Genomic DNA, 21,791 nt, shown 5'->3' with positions numbered 1-21,791 from the left:
ACAGTGACCACAAGTGAATTATCTGGCACCAAGTGTTAGTAGCTCTGAGACTGAGAACCTGAAACTAATTATATACATACACCTAACAGATGTTTATTGGGTACCTACACTACCCCTATACCAGGATACATTTTCCCGATGATACAGAGAGGACACGGTCTGTCTTCTCTGGAAGCTTAAAATCATGTCTACAATTAGAAAACAGGGGGACTATTTTAGCACCATATACCACATTTTCTAAATAAAGGTCACACTTGCATGCAAACAGGAACCAGAATGAGTAGTCCAGATAAGTGTTCCAGGTTGTCTAGAAAGGTAAAGAGTTGTCTAGAACAGCTCTGTGTAAGAGTTGGGACTTTCGGTGGCCTTTGACAAACCCACAGACCTTATACACAGTGAGCAGGAAAGAGGAAGATGGAAAGAACTGTAATATTTTAGAGATTCCAGGGATATTCTAGGAATGAAACAGGATCTGAATAGTCACCAAGACTATTGAGGTAGTTCCTCAACCACAATAAGAATTTCAGTAAACACAGTTACAGGCTTCTTTCAGATGCTACTCACAGAGTGGGTCATAGTTTTTTCACACAAACGGAGAAGAGGTTTCAGTGTGGGGGGATGGGTGCATCATCAGAATCCAGGTGAAACCGATGGATAGAAAAAGCTCCTTAGATGATGGATTTTGAAGGGGACCTCCCCCATCTCGCCTTCTGAGAATCCTTGCCTTCACAGATCGTCACTTATCTGGCGGTATCGGCTGTCACAGACGTGTATAGGCTAATATTCTTTTCCTTCTGCTCGGATCATTCATCACTGATAACTACTTTTCCCAAACTTTTTGCCCTTTGCGCCCCACGCCCATTTTTAAAATATGTGATGATCAGTAGCTGGATTATATCATTGTTAATGGATCATTACTACTCTTCTTAATGATGAATAGCAGCACCTTCAAAGCTCTTTGGAAGTAGATATTGGAGATTCCACTGCTTGAAAAGAAACAATTCTTGCCAGACTCTGGCTGAAGGGGGGGGGGGGGGGGGGACTTCAAACACTTTAAGCCACGCATTCGACCAGTAGATGGCGCTCTCTCCCCTTTGTGTGAATGAGTTATGAATGAATAAGCTCTCCCTTTGCCCTCCCCTCCCCCAAGCGTTGTTGTAGTGAAAACCAATCTGTCCTCAAGTCCTTACCGAATCTTTAAAAAATTCATCGTCTTTTCTTTCGGGGCAGTTTAATGCAGACCCTCCCCATTTGTCTTCTATGGTATTCTAATACTCCTGCTTCTGGTATCCTTCTGTCCTCTCCCCTCCAACACTGCCATCAGAAATCACTTTTCCAAAAACAGATTGCTGAAAAATGGTGTCCTGGGGGAATGGAGCGGGGGAGGCAATGGCGGGAGAAGGGTCAAGGGTAAAGTGGAAACCTTCTCCCGCCAACAGATTGGTCTCACCTGGTTGCAGTGAGGGTGGGGGCGGAAAGGTAACATACTAGCAGGGGAAAGGTACATTCAGAGTCTTGATCTCCCTGCCAAGGAATTTTGACTGGCTCAGTAGGCCACAGAGAATGAGTGTGAGGTTTTAAAGGTGGCAGGATTAGAGCTGTGCTTGAACAAGATTAATGTGACCAGGCACGCGGATGGGCTCAATGAAAAGGAAGTTTAGGCAGCCTAGCAGAGTCAAGAGAGAAGCACATAGAGCCTGATTTGCCATCTGGGAAATGAGGAGAGGTAGTTCCTCAACCACAATAAGAATTTCAGTAAACACAGTTACAGAATCAACGTCGGGAAACATCTAGGAAGCTAGGAATATATCCACAGGGCTCTGCTGTCCTGTGCGTGTGTATGTGTGGCTTAGCCAGTGCATTGCCTAGCTGCCTTTGCGGAGGATCAGGCGCCAGAAAGCGAAACCACTACACTTGTTTTCAAGTAAGAAGTAGGGAAAAAAGGAAAAACAGCTTGAGCTTCTTTCCGTATCACAGGCTTTCAATGTGTTATTATTCACCACTACAGTGTCAGATTTAGATTTTTCCACCTCGAGGAATTCGGTTTAGCTTTAATTAGTTGCTGTGAATATTTCTGAGCCAACTCTGGGAAGCATTTATCTAGAGAATAGTTTTCCCTAAAATATAAGCTGGATATAGGGAGTTGTTTTTCTGTAAGGCTTTGTATCATGTTCACACAGTTATAAATTCTCTCCAGCCATCTGCGTGATTTTCGCCACGGCCCACCAGAGTTCCACTGGTTATTTCTTTATTAATCATAATTTTAAATACTATAATATCGAGACCATCTGGAGCACCATCCAAGCTCCATGAGTAGCTGCAGGGCTGCACCGCACACATATTTTTCTGAGAAAAGATGATGTTTGCAGGTTATTCTGCATAGAGGCAAACGAGGCATTTTTCATCCAGCAACTTTTCAGAAAAACAAGCTTAAAAATACCAGACAAATGAAAAACAGACTTCAGCAGTTACTTGCAGCTTCCTGAGTAACTGAAGAATGTGCCTCTTGTGGTTAAAATGAGGGATCTGTTTAATATGGATGAAGTACCAACACTCCAGGCATTTTCATTGACATTTCACTGTGACTTTTTGAACTTAGGAGTGCTGACAGGAAAACGTCCTTTTGCTGCCCCGAGAAGCCTGCGGTCGGACAGCAGAGCAGGCCAGGAGAGCTGGAAAGGCGACCTCCGCCTCACGTTCCCTCTGGTCGGGGGGCTTCCTTTTCTTCCACGCTGTGGCACTTCCCAGTTATCCAGGATTCGCTCTCCGAAACCGGTCAGGAAACCAGGCAAGAGTTGGGTCTCAGGCACCCAAAACCCATCGCCTCTCCAGCACTGGGTGTGCTCCCCGGACCAAAGTGAAAACGCTCTGTAAAGACCTTCTCCAAAGGTCAAGAAACAAGGATGCACCTGGAAACCAGAAGCTACGCGGGGGGGGTGGGCAGAGCACCCTTGGCACCCAGGAAACGTCTAGAGAACAGATTCCGAGGGTAAAGGAGCCAGGGAAGCCCCCTTTCCCGATCCTCGTCGCCAGGGCCGGCCGGGCTCGGCTCCGGGGCAGCCCTGCCGTCTGGCAGGAGCCGGGGAGAGACATGCTGTTTTGTTTAAATCCTCCACATTCTTTGCCATTTCCCCATTGGCCGGATGGGGCTACCCTCCCCACCGCGGCCGCTGCTGATGTCAGCCTCGCTGGCGCTCGCTCCTCCCGCACCCACCTCCCCGGCCCGAGGCACACTGCAGCTCCGCGCGGACTCTCCGGCCCCGGCGCGGTGGCTGCAAACTCGCGGGCACGCACGGCGCGCGGGGAGCCGAGGGACTCGGGGGAGGGGACGTGCGCGGAAGGCGCCAGCTTCCTCTCGCCCGCCCCTCGCCGCCGCGAGCCCAGGTTGGAGGAACCCCGGGCCCTAGCCCGACTGAGCCGGGCGGCGGCAGCGGCGGCGGCTTCCTTTTTCTCCCGCTGCGAGCCCTGGAGCGCCTCGGGGACCGGCCCTAAAAAGAGCAGGAAATCTTGTTTACCGCCCGGGGAGAGGAGTCGATCGAGCCTTTGTCTGGAAAGTCAGCATCTCCAGCTCCGGCTGCAATGTGTTCCTGGTGACATTAGCATTGGCAGACCCGCCGGAGAAGGGGGGGTCGCCAGGTTCAGGTCTGCTTTCGGAGGCGGATCGAGCGGGTGACTTTTGTGCATTCGTTTTAATTTTCGGAAATCTCTCTTTTTATCTCCCCGGCCCGCCAGCGGGCATGTCCTGATCCGGCGGCCGCTCCTACCGCCCGGGGCTACCGATCTGAGCGGTTCCCAGCGGGTCTCCCTCCTCCCTCCCTGGTCCCTCCCTGACTTTGCAACACCGCGTTCCGGGAGGACCGAGCTCCGCGAGGAAGAAGGCGGGGGAGCCCCGAACACCCGGACCCGAACCTTGACATGCTCTCCGGCGGAGGGGAGGAAAACAGGAGCTGAGCGCACCGCCGGGGCTGCTTCGCCGGCCGGCTCCGAGCGCAGGGCTCCGGGCGCCCTGCCCTGCGCCTGGGCGGCAGCTTTGTTGGTTTGGGGGGCGCCCCCCGCTTCCCGCCCCGGGGGCGCGCGGCCGGCAGGACCATGCTGCTGAAGGAATACCGGATCTGCATGCCGCTCACCGTGGACGAGGTAAGCGCCGCGCCGGGCCCGGCCTCGCCCGCTCCCGGCCCCCAGCCTCAGGGCGCCGCGTACCCCGCTGCCGCCTCCAGGTCGGCGGGTCCTCTGCGGGCGGCAGGGAAACCCTGCTGGAGCATTACCTCCCAAGCCAGAAGGCTGGAGGGGAGGAAAGAGGGGAGTTGCTGTTTCCACTTGTCACCCCAGCGGGGGAGGGCGGCGTTGGGTGGGGCGGTAGACTCTAGGTGGAGTCTTGGGGGTCGCCCTGAGCCCTGATTCCTGGGGATCCGGATGCACCAAAGGGAATTGGCGCGCCCCTCCCTCCAATTAATAAAATGAATAAGGCAAACCCAGGCGCCCCAAGCGTGTACTGGTAGCTTGGGGGTGGGGGACAGAGGCACCCCGTCCTGGCTTGGGCCCTGGCTCCGCTCCCGCGTTTTGCTGTAAGGTGTGGGTACGGGAGAAGCCTTTGCCCTCAGGATCTCCAGGCCCCGAGCCCCGCTGGGGGGCACCTCGGAGCCGTAAGGGAGTCCTCCTGGGCCCGGACTTCTCGCGGTCGTCGCCAGCCTGGGCGCCGCTCCCGCCACGCCCGCGCATAGAGGCTCCCAGACCTGGCCTCGACCTTTCGCAAACCGCCTGGCTAGGAAACTTTCTGCGTCTCTTGTTTCTTTAGCGGCGGGGAGCGTGGTCTGCGGGCGAGCCGGGAGCAGCGGGGACTTCGGCGCGGCCACAGGAGGGCGCTCCAGCACGTGGGTGCGGGCCCGGCCCGGGCTCCGGGTGCTCCCGCTGCAGGGCGGGCGCGGGGGGGTGGGGGGTGAGGGGCGGGGGCTCGTCCTCCACCCGCTGCTGCGGTTCCCCTCTCCAGATCCCCCGAAGCAGCAAGCTCCATCACTCAGGAAATGATGACTCAGTGAGGACTATCCAGGCTCCGGCTTCCCCTTCTTACCCCTCTCCTCCCTACCTTTTTGGTGCTTTCACAATGGCTTAGCGCCTGTCCAGGGACAGCAAGGAAGCGTGAAGCCAATCAGGGAAATTTGAAACTTACTAGTGTGGTTTAGTGTGCCAAGGAAGCCGGCGAGCCAAACAGTGTTTATGCTTAAATACAGAGCATTTAATCTATCGGGTATGGTATTGAGTCATTACCTTATGGAAGGGGATAGGTGCTTTTGGGGGGGGGCGGAGTATTTAACCGATAAAGTGACTGTGCTCCCCCGGGGGGTGGGTTGTCTTACCTGGATCAGGTGTTAAGGCAATCCAAGGCAAGATCAGAGTAGTTCCGAGTTGACAAAACATCCATCCCAGGAACACTGACTACGGAAGAGAAAGGTCAACCCCCTCCAGAATGGTCATCTTAGGGTTCCTGCTTGTTCAGCGTTTGAGGAGGTGACGCTGGAGTAGAGTCTTGAAGGATGGATTCCATGTGGATGGCGTTAAGGTTTGGGGGGTGCACCCCGACCATGTGAATCAAGTGGAGGAGGGGCACGCAGCTGTGTAGGGCAGTGGGGGAGGCACATGAGTGACCCCGGTTAACCAGAGTACTTGCGGGAAAGGTTGAGCTCTTCCGACCCTCCCCGGGCAGCGGAGCCCTAGATGTTCAGCCTGGAGGTGTGTGCGCTTCGGCTCTCCCCAGTGACTTTATTTGTTGAGAGGAGTTTGGGATCCAGGAGTAATGTTGGTATTGCAGGAAACGCCCCCAAACGGAGATGAGAGTCAAGAAAAGAACGAGTTCTAGAATCTTCTTACTACGTTCGAAATATTTTGCTTCTCTTTCTCCTAGTTGGTTTTCTTCATAGACTTTCCTGAACATTCAGGCACAGGTCTTAAGCAATGTATTTATTTATTTATCTATGCTGCCAAAATACCCACCACTTCAGGGTGAAGTAATCACTTTCGAATGTGCAGGTGGAGGACCCCCGCCCCCCCTTTCTTAATTGGCAAATGAAATCAGGCTCTGCATGTAATAGAATGTATAATTATGATTTAATTAATGTGTAATTCATTTGGACTAAAAGCATGATTCAGTTTCTTTTTTTTTTCTTAAGATTTTATTTGTTTTATTTGACAGACAAAGATCACAAGTAAGCAGAGAGGAAGGGGGGGGTAGGCTCCCCGCTGAGTAGAGAGCCTATGCTGGGCTCGATCCCAGGACCCTGAGATCATGACCCCAGCCGAAGGCAGAGGCTTAACGCACTGAACCACCCAGGTGCTCCCATGATTCAGTTTCTTAAAAAGTTATGTTTTGAAGTTAGTTTTCCACATGGTTAGGGAAGCAGGGGTCAGTTTAGATTGATAGAGGTTCCAAACTGATAGGATTTCAGATTTTCCAAGCCAGGTGATAGGTGAGGAACTTGACCCCGTGCACTAGAGGTTGGATTCCTGGAGTCCGACTGGTAGTAAATCCCCTGTGTCCACCATCCCCCCCTTAAGCTGTGTCCTGCTGCCCTTAACATTGTTTTTTTAAACAGATTTTATTTATTTGAGAGACAGTGATAGAGCAAGCGTACACACGCACACAGATCGAGAGGGAGAAGCAGGCTCCCTACTGAGCAGGGAGCCTGAAGTGGGTCTTTATCCCAGGAACTGTGGGATCATGACCTGAGCCAAAGGCAGACAGACACTTAACCAACTGAGCCACCCAGGTGCCCCTATCCTTAACATTAAAAACTGGGAAGGAACTTAACAGTGTCTTCAAAGAAGACGGTTACCATCAATTTAGGCAGACTCTTCTTCGAAACCTAGCTTTTGCTTCAAGGCATTATTTGCTTCGGCCCTGATTCTGTCTACACAGTACTTCAGGAATTTTTTTCTGTCAAACCCCCATGGTTAGTCAGGATTGCCCACATTTTTGAAAATGAAGAGGGTTAGTGAGAGAGCCAACACTGTGTCCATTCTTCTTCCCTGGCCTTATCTTGTTTACCTCCTGGTGGGGGGGAGCGTAAGGAGAACTCATGCGCTGTTATCCACATTTTGCAGATGTGTAAACTGAGTCAGAAGGGTTAAGTCATGTGCACCAGGTCACAGAACTAATTAGTAGCCAAGCCACAACCAGAGCCATGGTAAAAACACATTGGTTTTCTTCCTACTGGTCCTTGCCTGTCACTGGTATTATTTAATACAGAAAAAGGAAAAAACAGTTCTTGAAAATAAAGTTGACACTATCAACTTAATGAAAAATCAAAGATCTTTTCAATTGTTGTAGAGGGTACTGGATTCTACTATTTCTCTAGGCCTTATTTTAACTCATAAAATGTTCCCTAGTTCCAGGAAAGAGGAGCAGTGTTGGGGCATAAAGAAAATAAAGCTCAACCACGGTCTAGATCAGTCTAGATCAGAGTGTTGGTGTTCTGTTTTGTTCTGTTTTTTTTTTTTTTTTTTTTTAGACAATTTCTGAATGAAGAATTTTAAGAGGTAACATCTCACGGATTAATTTTAATAAAAAACTTCATTGGAACTGTTTCTTCATTTATGTTCAGTGTCCTCTCTGAACTGAATATAGGCCCATTCATTGGGAAGTTCTAAACAGTAAAGGTTCCTGGGGGCTGATAGTTGGCTCTAAAGAGATGGTTGTCGCCATCTGCATTTGGAACATTTGGACATGTAGGTTCTTTCACTTTAGACTTGGAAGAGCTAGTGGAGGTCTTCTGTAGTTGAGCCATTTCGTTTTGTGAAGGAGACTGTGGTCATGGGAGATCCAGTTCGTTGTCCATCTCAAAGCCAAGGTCAAGGTCTAGGCCAGAGCCTGGGTCTTCTGATTTCTGGTGCAGAGCTGTTTTATATTGTAGGCCAGGCTTTCTCCCACTTTTCCTCCTCTGGGGAGTTTCCTTGCTGGAAGGAAATACTTATCCCTAAGCCCTCTATGCAAAGCCGGGACACTAAGCATCCCAAGTAGTCTCTAGCTGAAGGTGGCTTGGGGACGGACTCTGACCTTCCATCTACTTAGGGGACATCTGGTCAGCTGACCAGAGGGAAGGCTGGGGGCTCTATCTGTATAACAAGTCTACTGGTTTTCCTTGGATTGTGTATTTATTTGGGGCGGCTTCTTTTGGATGCATGGCTCCAAGATTACCGTGACGTTCAAGGCCGATTTGACCCAAACCTCTCTTTGGTGCTGCCTCTTGGTGCTGCCAGCATCCCAGACCTCACCCACGTTCAGAACTCCGTTCAGGACTCCGAGGAGCAGTCTGAAGATGACCCCACCCCATCCAGTCCTTATCAGTAAGATCAGCAGTTTCAAGAGCTAAGCACATCCTAATATTTAGGCAGAAATCCTTTTGTTTTCATTACTTGCTTTGGTGTCTTAACAGTTCCTGTTCTGACTGCATTAACGTTAATGGGCATACTTTTAGGGATTTATTTGCGGTCCTCAGGGATTCGTGGCACAATGAAAAATAGAAACAATTCCCTCCCCTCCAAGAAAAGAAGAGACAGAAAGAAAGGAAAGGAAAGAAAAACAACTTTTTAATACAGAATATTATTTTGTTCTTTGCCCTGGCCGGGAGCCAGTACACTTTATCCTGGCTCCCCTGGGTCCCGGGAGAATTTTCTTGCGCACATTTCTGAGAACAGATTTGGGATTGGGATGGTGCCAACTCTGGAATGACCTAAATGGAGATTCCAGAATGCCCAATAATGCTGCTTATTCCCTGTTTCAAACAATTTTCATGAAATGCGTCTGCAAATATTGGGGCAGAAATTCTTTCGGGTAAGAGAGTTTAAGTTTGATATTGGCATTGCCACTGATTTTTGTACAAAGTGATACTCTCAGATATAAAGAATAAAGGCTCCCTGGGTTAATCTCACATACGTCCCCCAGGGTTCCTCAGGAACATAATTTTGAAAATGTTTTTTAAGAACAAGTACTCTTGGGGTGTCTGGGTGGCTCAGTAGGTTAAGGCCTCTGCCTTCACCTCAGGTCATGATCCCAGAGTGCTGGGATCGAGTCCTGCATTGGGCTCTCTGCTCAGCGGGGAGCCTGCTTCCCTTCCTCCCTCTCTGCCTGCCTCTCTGCCTACTTGTGATCTCTGTCTGTCAAATAAATAAATAAACTCTTTTTTTTAAAAAAAAAAAAAAAAAGAAAAGAACAAGTACTCTTGTGACTTTTTTTTTCCCCCCTGACTCCTAGCCTAGCTGGGAGGGACCGAGGCCAAGGTCATGAGTTTGATTTCTTGGATGATCCTGGCAGCTTCCTTTGCCTGTCCGACAGTCAGAACCACGTTCCTCAAGCCCAGTTACCTTGCACAGTTCCCTTGCTGGTCAGGAGGGCCACGTGGGCGGGTTAATGGGTAAGTGCAAAGCTTTCTCCCCTTAATGGAACGGACAACAAGGAGCAGATGCTGCGCTGGCAAGCCAGTCAGTGAAATTGACTTTGTATGTGAAGGACACTGCCTACCTCCCCCTCCCCCCAAACCCTAATCCCATGATTTGGGTGAGAATGTCTGCGGGCAGGCGAGGGGAAACAGATTCTGGGCCTTGAAAAAAATGGACGTTATTGTTAATGAAATCTTAGTTAAAAGTGGGTGGTAATTAACTTTTGCTTCTTTAGAGACTGAGTCCCTGAGGCACTTAAAAACCAACTTAAAAACCTTGTGTCTGGTTAAGTGAGTAATACTTCTTCTTTTCAGAAAAGCTCTCATTTCAGGTGAACAGAGAATACTGTTTTTTTGTAAGCAGGTTTTAAAAAATTAATAGTGTTTCATCAGTCCCTTTACAATCTGCCGTACCCCCACCCCTTGCCCCAGAGTGTCAGTTAGGAAAGTGTGTGTATAGGGGGAAGGGTTCACAAAGTTCTTCTTCTTTTTTTTTTTTTAACTATAGAAGTGTGCACAGTGACAGGCAGTAAACGTGTTTTTCAGGGGCAGTGATTACTGGAAAAGTACGTCGAGGTTCATTGGTTTAGCCGCCTGAGTGAGGGCACAGGTGCCACTGGTTGGCCCGTGTGGGCTTTGGCCTGCTTTCTGTTGCCTGGAGGTTTATATGGTCAAATAACTTGGGGAAACTTTTTTGGAAACTAGCTAACACTTCTGCCCCTGTTTGGAAAAAAAGACAGGTATAGACATCAGCTGATTTGTACCAAGAAGTCAGGAAGGTGGTTGTTTTTTTTTTTTTTTTTTTAAGATTTTATTTATTTAGGGACGCCTGGGTGGCTCAGTTGGTTGGACGACTGCCTTCGGCTCAGGTCATGATCCCGGAGTCCCGGGATCGAGTCCCGCATCGGGCTCCCAGCTCCATGGGGAGTCTGCTTCGCTCTCTGACCTTCTCCTCGCTCATGCTCTCTCTCACTGTCTCTCTCTCAAATAAATAAATAAAATCTTTAAAAAAAAAAAAAAAAAAAAAAAAAAAGATTTTATTTATTTATTTGACAGAGAGAGGTCACAAGTAGGCAGGGAGGCAGGCAGAGAAAGAGGGGGAAGCAGGCTCCCCACTGAGCAGAGAGCCACATGTGGGGCTCTATCCCAGGACCCTGAGACTAGGACCTGAGCCGAAGACAGGCTTAATCTTAATACTGAGCCACCCAGGCGTCCCATCAGGAAGTTTTTACATATCTTTTGTAAATTCAGCCTGCTGTAGGAGCAAAAGGAGAATTTCAGATTATAGATTGCCAACTGCCCCCCCTCCCTGTCTCTTGCTGGCAATTGGGAATTTTATGGTATTCCCAAGTGGAGACTTTTTTTTTTTCCTCCTGGGTAGGCGCCATGGGAGATGAAGTGCAACTATGTTACCGATATTAAAACTGGAGAACAAATTGTATCTGGAAAATGTCAAGTCCTTTGAAAAAGACATTATCTTGGATGCTTGACTTTTCATACTGTATACACCTCCAACTTAAAAACAATTCATCCTTATAGACAGGGTCTCAGGGCTGCACACCTCTAGTGGGCACTGTTTACCTGGAACCTAAGTGGGAGTAGTACAATGTGAGAGGGTCCTGCAGCTGGCCAAGGGTCTGGGTTAGCCCTCTGAAGCTTCCAGCCGCTGCTGCTGTCATGTGTTAAAACTTGAATGTTTATAGCAAACTTGTGGGTTTATAAGTGGAAATGGCACCTCTTGTGACGTCATTCCTGACCACTCCATCTAAAGTAGTTTTCTTCTATTCTTTATCTCTGCACTTAACTTATTTCCGTCGGAGCATTTCTCATAATCTGTACTTACTTGTTTGCTTGCTTGTATGTCATTCATTCCGGTCATTATCTTTTCAACCTGTAACCCACGTAGGAAAATACCACATAGTTTAACTTATTTTTCTTTCATACTAAGTCTTTGAGATCCATTGTGTTATTTTCCAGTTGTAGCACATTTCAGTGCCCACTAGAAACTTTGCAGTGCTCAAGGGCCACGGGTGGCTGGTGGCTGCCATACTGGACGGGGCAACTCAGAGGCTTTAACCTGGTCTGGCACATAGTAGATGCTTAATGAATGGTTGGGCAGAAGCTGGTAAAAACAGGAGCATTTCTGGAAAGCTGAGCCCAGTTTCTCCCTTCATACTGTTTGTTTTTTTCACTTAGGTTTTACACTTTTTTTTTTCCACTTAGGTTTTACCTGATCTTTTGCAAGCTAGAGATTCTTTTATATTACAAACATCTTCATTTTTTAACAAAAAAGATTTTATTTATTTATTTGACAGAGATCACAAGTAGGCAGAGAGGCAGGCAGAAACAGAGGGGAAGAAACAGGCTCCCCGCTGAGCAGAGAGCCCTATGCGGGGCTCGATTCCAGAACCCTGAGATCATGACCTGAGCGGAAGGCAGAGGCTTTAACCCGCTGAGCCACTCAGTCGCCCCCAAACATCTTCATTTTAAAGTTGCTCAGCCATACCCCCTGAGAAGCTCGAGGCCAGTCTTTTGTGGGAGTTAATGTAATTCTGCTTTCATCCTAACTTCTGTAGGAATGTATTTGGTTTCTATTACTCTGTAACAAACTATCACAAACTTAGTGGCTTAAAACAATACCCCTTTATTATTTCACAGTCTCTGTAGGCCAGAAGTCTTGGGATGGCTTGGCTGGATGGTGTGGCTGTTCAGGGCCTCTCAAAGTTGAAATCAAGGTGTTAGCTGGTCTGCACTAACTTCTGGAGCTTGGAGTCTCTTCAAAGCTTGTGTGGCTCTTGACTTCAGTTTGTACCCCCTTTCTTGCCAGCCATCAGCTAGGGGCCAGCTCCTACAGGCTACCTGCCGTTTCCTGCAATGTGACCCTGCCCACGACAGGGCAGTTTGCCCCTACAGGTCCAGTAGAAAAACAGCACCTGCCACTTTGAACTCTCTGACGTGTTATCTTTGACCTTCAGACTCTTTTTTTGAAAAGATTGGCCTGATTAGGTCAGGCCCACCCACATTCAAGGGGAAAGAATTACAGATAAACACAGTGTGCCTGCCAGGGAGCTGGAATCTTGGGAGCCTTTTTGCCTTGACAGTTTATCTTGAAGTAATTATTTCTTGTATCGAGGTTGGCATTCAGGGGAGCACGGATGTTTTCAGATCACAAATGTTTGTTGGACTCCCAACTGTGTGCTAGATGTTAGGCCAAGCACTAGGGATGGAGCGGCAAATAAGACAGGCATAATTCCTGCTCTCCTAGCGCTTATAGTCCAGAGGCCACTAGAGAAGTTTCACTGCCATTTTGTTTTTTAATTTTTAAATTTTATTTCATTTTCTAAAGATTTTATTTATTCCTTTGAGAGCAAGAGAGCATGAGCCAGGGGAAGGGGCAGAGGCAGAGGGAGAAGCACACCCCCTACTGAGCAGGGAGCCCAATGCAGACTTGATCCCAGGACCCTGAGATCATGACCTGAGCTGAAGGCAGATGCTTAGCTGACTGAGCCACCCAGGTGCCCCTCACTGCCATTTAAAAATAGATGACAGGGGTACCTGGGTGGCTCATTTGGTTAAGCATCTAATTCATGATTTTGGCTCAGGTTGTGACCTCATGGTCATTATATTGAGCCCTGCCTCGGGCTCCACACTCAGCACGGAGTCTGCTTTTGGGTTTCTCTCTCTGTCCCCCACCCCTGTCCCATGTACACACTTGCTCCCTCTCTCTCAAATAAATCTTTTAAAAATTTGAGTTGGTACGTAAAATACATCTCAGTAAAACTGTTTAAAATATAGAGGTGGCTGTGGATAAACATGGACATCTATGTTTAGAGACAGAGCCATTGACAGAAAGTGCTGAATTTGAATTATGAGTCCACTGCAAAGTTGTGATCCCCGTCCTCAAGGAGACGGCTCTAGTTGTCCTGATTTTTAGACAGCTTTCCGAAGGAGGTGGTTCTCTTCTGCAGCAGTGTGGGAAGAAAAATCTGCCAGATTTGGATCAGAATGGCCACAATTTAGGTCAGAGCTTGATACTTAGGGGAAGGAAGCAATCACAGCTTGAACAGCTGCCCTGAGGCCCACTGTAGGGTTTCAGGGTACTGGGAGGCCATCACCCCTCCTTCCCACCCCAAGGGGACAGAGGCCGGTGGCCACTGTGAGTGGAAGGAACAGTACCTGGCGACCTTCCTGGCTGTGGCTTCAAGTACATGTCTCTGCTTTCTGTGTGCATTGAATGAGAAATTGTGTTAGCCAGATGAGTCCTAGAAAACACATTCTGGAGGAGATAGTTCTGCATGGGAGTTGAACCTTCTGCCTGATTCATCTCAGACAGATGTCCTGAAGATGTGCCATCATTGGCTTTATTGCAAAGGAGACTGATGGGCTATTTAAACTCTATCCCAGCAGTCTCTGTGTAGGATGGCAAGATTGTACTACACTAGGCTGGGCAGATCTCCCTGGATGACAGACCCAGAGAAGGGAGCCTCACTGCATAGGACACACTGTCTTGGCCACCGGTTTTACCCATGTCACAGGAAGGAGACTAGGGTCCCCCCACCGCTTTCTGGCAGACTGCCTGAACAGCGTTACCCACTGCTGTTTGTTAATTTAGAAACACGAAAGCTGGCCCTCACCAAGATTTTGATATCAAGTATTACAGTGACTCATTCTTTCATTTCCCTGCCCTCAGACAAAAGGGGCCTGCTCTTGAAATTCCTTTTTGGACTTCAGTGGAAGTCGACTCATAATCTAAACAAGTAGCTAACGTAGATTCTTGATCAAGTTTATCTAACGACTCTTCACTTTTTTTTTATGTCTCTCTCCTCTTTTTTTTTTTTTTTTCCCTCCTTTTAAATTTGAGTAAAGCATGACCTTCTAGATTCCTCTTGTTCCTGAGCAAAGAAAAAAAAGTCACCCTTAAATCCTTTGGATGATATCTGACAATCTTTAGGGTGTTGTTTCTTTCCCAGAATGAATCACCTAAAGAAGTAGGATTGGCCCAACAAATGTAATTTGATGACAGCCTATAATAATGTTGTTTAACTACCTAATCTAAGAAGCTAATCTCCAAAGACTGGTCCCCGCCCCTCGTCTACACGGGCACACACGCACATGTGCATCATTGAAGTCATTATATTTGTTGCATTAAGGTCAGATCCAGGTGTTTCTGAGCACTAATTTGTGTATTTTTGCACCCCCAAATAATCTGTATATTAGAAGAAAACTTTGGGGTGCCTGGCTGGCTTAGTCAGTGGACCGTGCACGTCTTGATCTTGGGGCTGTGAGTTTGAGCTCCATGTTGGGTACAGAGATCACCTAAAGATAAAAAATAAAAAGAAAATTTACCGAGTGAGGGAGTAAGAAGTCACCACTTGGATATAATTAAGTTGTTGAAAACCTCAAATGCCTTGGCTCTTATTTGCTGGATTGTTTGTATTCTGCCCTACTCTCCCCTATTTTGTACTTGTAGCGATTGTAGTGGGATTTATTTATTCTCTTTTTTAAAGATTGTATTTATTTATTTGAGAGAGGGAGAGAGTACACAACTAGGGGGAGGAGTAGGGGGAGAGGGAGAAGCCAACTTCCCACTGAGCAGTGAGCCTGATGTGGGGCTCGATCCCTGGACCCTGAGATCATGACCTGAGCCGAAGGCAGATGCTTAAGGGACTGAGCCACCCATGTCCCCCTATATTTTTGTTTGTGGTTTTTTTTGGCAGGGGATTTATTTATTGTTAAATGGCAAAGTTCACTTATCACTATGTCTGCCAAAATGTTTCCACCTTGTATGGACAGTTTATAGAGACCGTGCTATCTGCTTATCTGAGCCATCTCCATCTTTGTGTTTTACATAAATTGTGGCATTTCCTTGCCCTGCCTCTCCTGATCATAGCATCCCAGAGCTAGGCAGTTACCCAGTGTCACAAGGTCTTGGCTGACTGCAGCCTTGCAATAGCCTTGTTTTTACCTACATAATACAAGAGCCAACACTGTCTGCCTTAGCAGGCCATCCTATGAAACCTGCTGTTTGGAAAGTAAGTGTTTTAAAATGTGGTTTCTGGTTTGGTTTTAAAAATTCTTTAAAAGATTTTATTTACATGTTAATTTGCAAGAGAGTGCACGCGTATATGGCCGGTGGAGGGACAGAGTGAGAGAGAGAATTTTCAAGCAGACTTATGCTGAGTGCAGAGTCCATTATGGGGCTTGATCTCTCCACCCTGAGATAATGACCTGAGCTGAAATTAGGAGTCAGATGCTCAACAGACTGAGACACCCAGGCACCCCTGATTTCTGTTTTTATAGCTTGGACTGGTAGCAGGTAAATTTCACATGCAAAGGAGAGAGAGAAATTACATCTGTGGAGTGCCTTTTGGTTCAGTCCTCAGAACAGTCCTATGAGTTGGATATTATCCCACTTTCTCTGTGTGGATCATCGGTGCTTGCATGGCTGGTCAATGGTAGACCTCCATCCATACCTCCAGCCACACCTCCATCCATACCTCTGTCCATACCTAGGCTGGTCAGACTGCAGAGACCACGCTTTTTGCTCTGCCCTGCTCTGCCTTCTGTTGAATCTGAAAGCTGGAAGGAATGACGGAAGGTGATCCAGATCTATCACGTGGCCACACAGATAAATAAAAATCTCCAAGATCAGAGAACTTGTTCAGGGTTATCAAAGCAAATAATTGGGGGAAAGTAGTTCCTCCGTTCCAGTTAAGCTAAGAGAGCGGACCATGAGTTTTATCTTCCATTGAACCATCCATTTCACCCAAGTATTCAACCAAGTGACATTCCTCTGTTTAACTTTGATAAGTGAATCATGTTCCTTTGAAAATAACTTCTGCAGTTCATGCTCTAAAAAGAGAACCACCCCTACACGTTTGGAAATTATTCCTTTTAATGGCAGTAAGAACCTTTGGCTTTCATACACATCAGCAGCAGAGGTGTTCGCTGATGAACACCTGGTGACTTTCTCAAAATTAGTATCAGGAATAACAATGGGAACAGACAAGTGACGCCATGTTTTTGGCACATTTAGTTGAAAACTTAAAAGACTCTTCACATGCACGTAAGCAAATTGGAGCATATGAAAATCATCAAAATGTACTATTCAAAGTTGTATGTTTACCCTTCCTGCTGAGTTAGCTGCTCCTTGGAAACTTCTGGCTCCCCTGGACTAGCATTGCCTCCAAAGCAGCTTACCACCCACACTCTTACAATTTACAGCCCACACTCACTATCGCACAATCACAAATATTGTTCTTTTAGAGTCACACCTCACACGGACTAAATAAACATTTTATTTTTTTTTATTTTTTATTTTATTTTATTTTTTTAAAGATTTTATTTATGTATTTGACAAACAGAGATCACAGTAGGCAGAGAGGCAGAGAGAGAGAGAGGGAGAAGCAGGCTCCCTGCTGAGCAGAGATCCTGATGCGGGACTCGATCCCAGGACCCTGAGATCATGACCTGAGCTGAAGGCAGAGGCTTTAACCCACTGAGCCACCCAGGTGTCCCCTAAATATTTTAAACTTGATAATTACTTTAAAAATGGAGAAATGGAGTCATCAGGTATTATTTTTTCCCTAAATTAAAAATGATCCTCAAGACACATTTGCCATGATCAAAAATGGTAAAGATAATGAAGAAACCCACCACACCTGCCCTCCTAAGTTTCATGGTGGAGAGTCAGAGATGTTCTGCTGTGTCAGCTCTATTCTGCTACCCAGGTACATACTCTCCTAAATCTTCCTAAAATGAACTGTTTGGGGGAAAAAAAAATGTCCTGTTTGAAGGAGACCACACACGGCTGGATGTGTAGGTTCTGGTCAGGTTTTTAAAGAATAATTTTTTAAAAACTGGTAACACACATGTAACACACATACATGTAACATACATACACATATAACATGCATGTAACACAACATTTGCCACCTCAGCCATTTTTATTATTTATTTATTTATTTATTTATTTTTATTTTTATTTTTTTTTTTTATAGATTTTATTTATTTATTTATTCGACAGAGAGAGAGATCACAAGTAGGCAGAGAGGCAGGCAGAGAGAGAGAGGAGGAAGCAGGCTCCCTGCTGAGCACAGAGCCTGATGCGGGACTCGATCCCAGGACCTTGAGATCATGACCTGAGCCGAAGGCAGCGGCTTAACCCACTGAGCCACCCAGGCGCCCTATTTATTTATTTATTTAAAAATATTTTATTTATTTATTTGACAAAGAGAGAGATCACAAGTAGGCAGAGAGGCAGGCAGAGAGAGAGAGGAGGAAGCAGGCTCCCCGCTGAGCAGAGAGCCCCATGCGGGGCTCGATTCCAGGACCCCGAGATCATGACCTGAGCCGAAGGCAGAGGCTTAACCCACTGAGCCACCCAGGCGCCCCTTAGCCATTTAAAAAAAATTTAAAAAAGATTTTATTTATTTATTTGACAGAGAGAGAGCACAACAGGGGGAGGAGCAGGCAGAGGCAGAGGGAGAAACAGGATCCTGCTTTCCCCTCAATGTGGGGCTCGATCCCTGGACCCTAGGATCAGGACCTCGGCCAAAGACAGCCATTTACTGACTGAGCCACCCAGGCACCCCCATCTTAACCATTTTTAAGTGTCTGTTCAGTGGCATTGAGTACATTCACGTTGAGCAACCATCAACGCCATGAAACCACAGAACTCTCTTTGTCTTGCAAAACTGAAACTCTATACCCATTAAAGAAGAAAAATCCCCACTCCACCTGCCCACATCCCTTGGCAACCACTGGTCCACTTTCTGTCCCTTTGCGTTTACTACTCCAGGTTTCTGGTCAGTTGTGTTTTGTTTTTAAAGTGTTGCTTTCATTACTTTCTCATTAAACTCCTACACCATTTCCCAAAACAAACCTAATACAACTTACATTCATGGGATCTAATGAAATAGAATTTTTTCCTGAATTTTGCCTTCTTTCAAGAAAGGAAAATGACAAAATGGGCTCATATCTGTGCTTGGGGGGACACTAATGACTCAGTAACGTATGCCTTTGTAGCAACAGATGAAGTACTTGGCAACTTAAACTCAGGAGTACTTCTGTCGTCATTTGACAGAAAAAGTGCATTTAAAAAATAAAGATTTTATTTATTTATTTTTTGACGGGGAGAGATCACAAGCAGGCAGAGAGTGAGGGAGAAACAGGCTCCCTGCTGAGCAGGGAGCCCGATGCTGTGATTCTCCATCCCAGGACCCTGAGATCATGACCTGAGCCGAAGGCAGAGGCTTAACCCACTGAGCCACCCAGGATCCTGAAAAAGTGCATTTTGTTCAGAGTCCTCCCTAAGGCAGGAAAAAAGGACCAGTGCATTTTGGAAGCATTTCAAACAAATGGGATTGGCATGGACAAATGTTCTTCTGTGAAAGCAAAAGATAAAATATTTGATTAATGAGAGTGCTTTATTCCTATACTAGGTAGAAATAGACATTAATTGGATCCTTTCTCTGAAGAAGTGGAGTTATAATGTTGGCTTTTTAAAAATTTTTATAAAATGTTTGATCATGTTTGATGCAGGAGAAAAAATAATTTGTCAGTATGATGGCTTATTGATGAATAAACTTTGTAACATTTTCATTCTTGTCAATTCTCCTAGTGATGTCTTCAGATAGTTTTCAACGGACCAGCCAACAACTTGGATTTCATTAGATTTTATAGGACGATGGTTTTGTCACTGTCAAGGAGGAGTCAGTTCTATGCTCTCCAGGAAAGCAGTGGGATCTAATAAAATGTTGGTCCTCAATTTCTATCGGGTCTGAGAAGCATGTGCCCCAACACCTTACAGGCATATTTAGCCTCTAATGCACCTGAACTATGAAGTCTCAGAAGACAGCACTCGTTAAATCAGTAATTGGCAATTAAAACATGGTCCTCCATCCAGAACATTCTGCAAGTTTGTCCTGATCTAAAATAACAACAATGCTGATGCTGATGAAAAAAAAAAAAAAGTCCAAAAACCCAAAAACGAATATGACCCTTGATATCCCGGCATAGGGGTCATCATTGTGGAGTAGTTCAAGCCTCCATAAAAGCAATGCGGTGGGTGGAAGTGGTTTTCTTCATACTTAGAAAGTGCTATGAAAGTAGACTCTTCTTTTGCTCAATGAGACACAGGCTTAAAGATATGAAATGGAGTTATTTAATCCTCCCTCCTCAAAGTGCAAAGAGTTCGAGAACTAGAATTGCATTTAATCATTGGGGTACAGATTGTATAGTGCCTGCTGGAGACCCAAAACCTGTTCTGGGGAAGGCCATGATGAATGCTGGGGTTTTTTGTTTTGTTTTGTTTTGTTTTTTGGTATGATGTTTTTGTGGCTCATAAAGAGGCATCGTGTCCGAAGTGGGGGAAAAAAAAAATAAACCTTTAGAGTCAAGATTTAATAGCTTACCTCTTTTGGATTGTGGTTGATGGAAACTTGGACACAGCTGAGTGTAATTATGTTTTTCAGCGGCGTGACTTACGGTGCCGCAGATGGGGGTGCACTTCGAGATTCCTTGCCAAGATCTGGCTGAAAAGGAGCTTGGTGGTGGTTTAAAAAAAAAAAGAAAAATAGTAATTAGGCTATTAGTTGTCCAAATGGAATAATCCCCTTAAGCCTTTTCAAGAAAAACATTTCCAAAAGGGTCAGGTGTATTTGAGATTAGCCATTATTTACATGGGTGCACTGCCTTTAACCTGGGCTTCCAAAGGTGTTGGTTCTTTTTTTAAAAAGATGTTGGTTATGTGTGTCAGAAATCATCTTATTTATTTATTTTTTTTAAGGGGCTCAGTACTTGTTCTCAGATCAAAAGCAGCCAAGTCCCTGGTGTCCCAGAAGCCTCATTGTAGATTCATGTATATTTCATTTGCCCTCACAGCTGCTCTCCAGGTTGTTCTGGCCTTCAGACTGGCTCTTCTGTGGATCTGCAGAAGGATCTGCCTGAGGGCCCTCCTGGCCTCTGTTTTGGAGGAGAGCTAAGAACAAAGTAAAAAGAGGCTGGGGGAGCTGGTGGCCAGGGATAATGGACTGTGGTTCAGCGCTGGAGTCCAGGCCTCTGTTGTAGACCCGGGCGCTCAGGATCCACCCCAGGCCAGAAAGTGCACTAGTTGATGCCAGACTATCCACCCCGATCCTCCCTGTGGCACACCTTTTGGGTGTGTCTCCTCTTTAAGCTGGATGATCAGCTTTCTTTCTGCCTTTGTTGGAGCTTTTTGAATTGCAAATCAGTCACGCCTCACACTGTTCACGTTTTAAGTCCTGATAATTGCTCCCCCTCCCATAGGGATACCGTCCCGGAAAAAGGCGTAATTACTTTCAAACGTGACTTTCCTTTCATTTTTCTCTACCCTTTCATTTATTGAGACACCTTGGCATTTTATCTCCTTGAACCAAAATGCCTAGGTTGCCCTATGTTGGGGTTTCTGGTATAGGGTAGTGCCGTGTGGGGAGGAGTATGAACGTGACCTTAGAAGAAGGAGCTGAGTCTTTGCTGTGTGATAGCTATGAACTGATGGAGGAAGACTCATTTTCCGGTGCCTCAGCTTCCCCAACTGTTCGGTGACTCTCTTTAAACGCTTCCGTTAGGGGCTGATCACAGGTGATGGGGAGCTCACTTGGCAAATGTGAGGGGTGATAATTGTCCACCCATCGGTGCTGCGTGGACTCTTGGTGATTGTACATTCTCTGAGCTATGCAGAAAATGATACTGTCTTACATTTTATTTTATTTTATTTTATTTTTTTAAAAATGATTTATTTATTTCACAGGCAGAGATCACAAGTATCAGAGAGGGGAGGGAAGCAGGCTCCCTGCTGAGCAGAGAGCCTGATGCGGGTCTCTATCCCAGGACCTGGGGACCATGACCCGAGCTGAAAACAGAGGCTTTAACCCCCTGAGCCACCCAGGCGCCCCCTGTCTTACATTTTAAATACCTTTATATTAGGAGGACCAGCTTGTACAACAGACATTTTGAAGTCTCCTTTCCAAATGGCCCGTGGGAACGGAATCCTGAGGTATCCACTGGATCTGAGTTTGGCCAGTGGAAATGTTATGTCATAGTTATAGATGCTGTGGGATTTATTTCCAAGTCTGCATGGGGCTATAAATTGCTTCTTAAAATTTTATTCTCCAACACCATGGTGTTTATGTTGCTATGGTGGTATGTCTCTTGCTTGGGTGTCAAGATTGCCGTTGAAAATAGACAGGCCAAAATAACAGCTTAACAGGTGGCTGTGCTTTGTGATGTTGTTTGTAAAGCTATTTTGCAAAGAGGTCCAGTGCAAGTAAATCATACAACTGTGTCCTTTACTATATTTTATATCTTAGCCATGCTATTTTTTTTAACATATTGCTCCTC

General features: G+C 46.4%; 1 protein-coding gene across 2 annotated transcripts in view; it reads left to right on the top strand.

Annotated features, from left to right (window-relative positions):
- The first annotated feature begins 3,146 nt into the window (after positions 1 to 3,146).
- PITPNC1 (phosphatidylinositol transfer protein cytoplasmic 1) overlaps positions 3,147 to 21,791 on the top strand; it is a 257,099-nt gene continuing 238,454 nt past the window's right edge. The window contains exon 1 of one of the 2 annotated variants that reach the window (XM_032320018.1): positions 3,147 to 4,137. In XM_032320018.1, the coding sequence (XP_032175909.1) occupies positions 4,090 to 4,137 (48 nt within the window). In that variant the 5' untranslated portion in view covers positions 3,147 to 4,089. The remainder of the gene's footprint in view (positions 4,138 to 21,791) is intronic. The other variant, XM_032320021.1, reaches the window with a different exon arrangement.

This window comes from Mustela erminea, chromosome 18 (genome assembly GCF_009829155.1).
Source record: "Mustela erminea isolate mMusErm1 chromosome 18, mMusErm1.Pri, whole genome shotgun sequence".
Lineage (NCBI taxonomy): Eukaryota > Metazoa > Chordata > Mammalia > Carnivora > Mustelidae > Mustela > Mustela erminea.
This window is presented reverse-complemented; position numbering and strand designations above follow the sequence as displayed.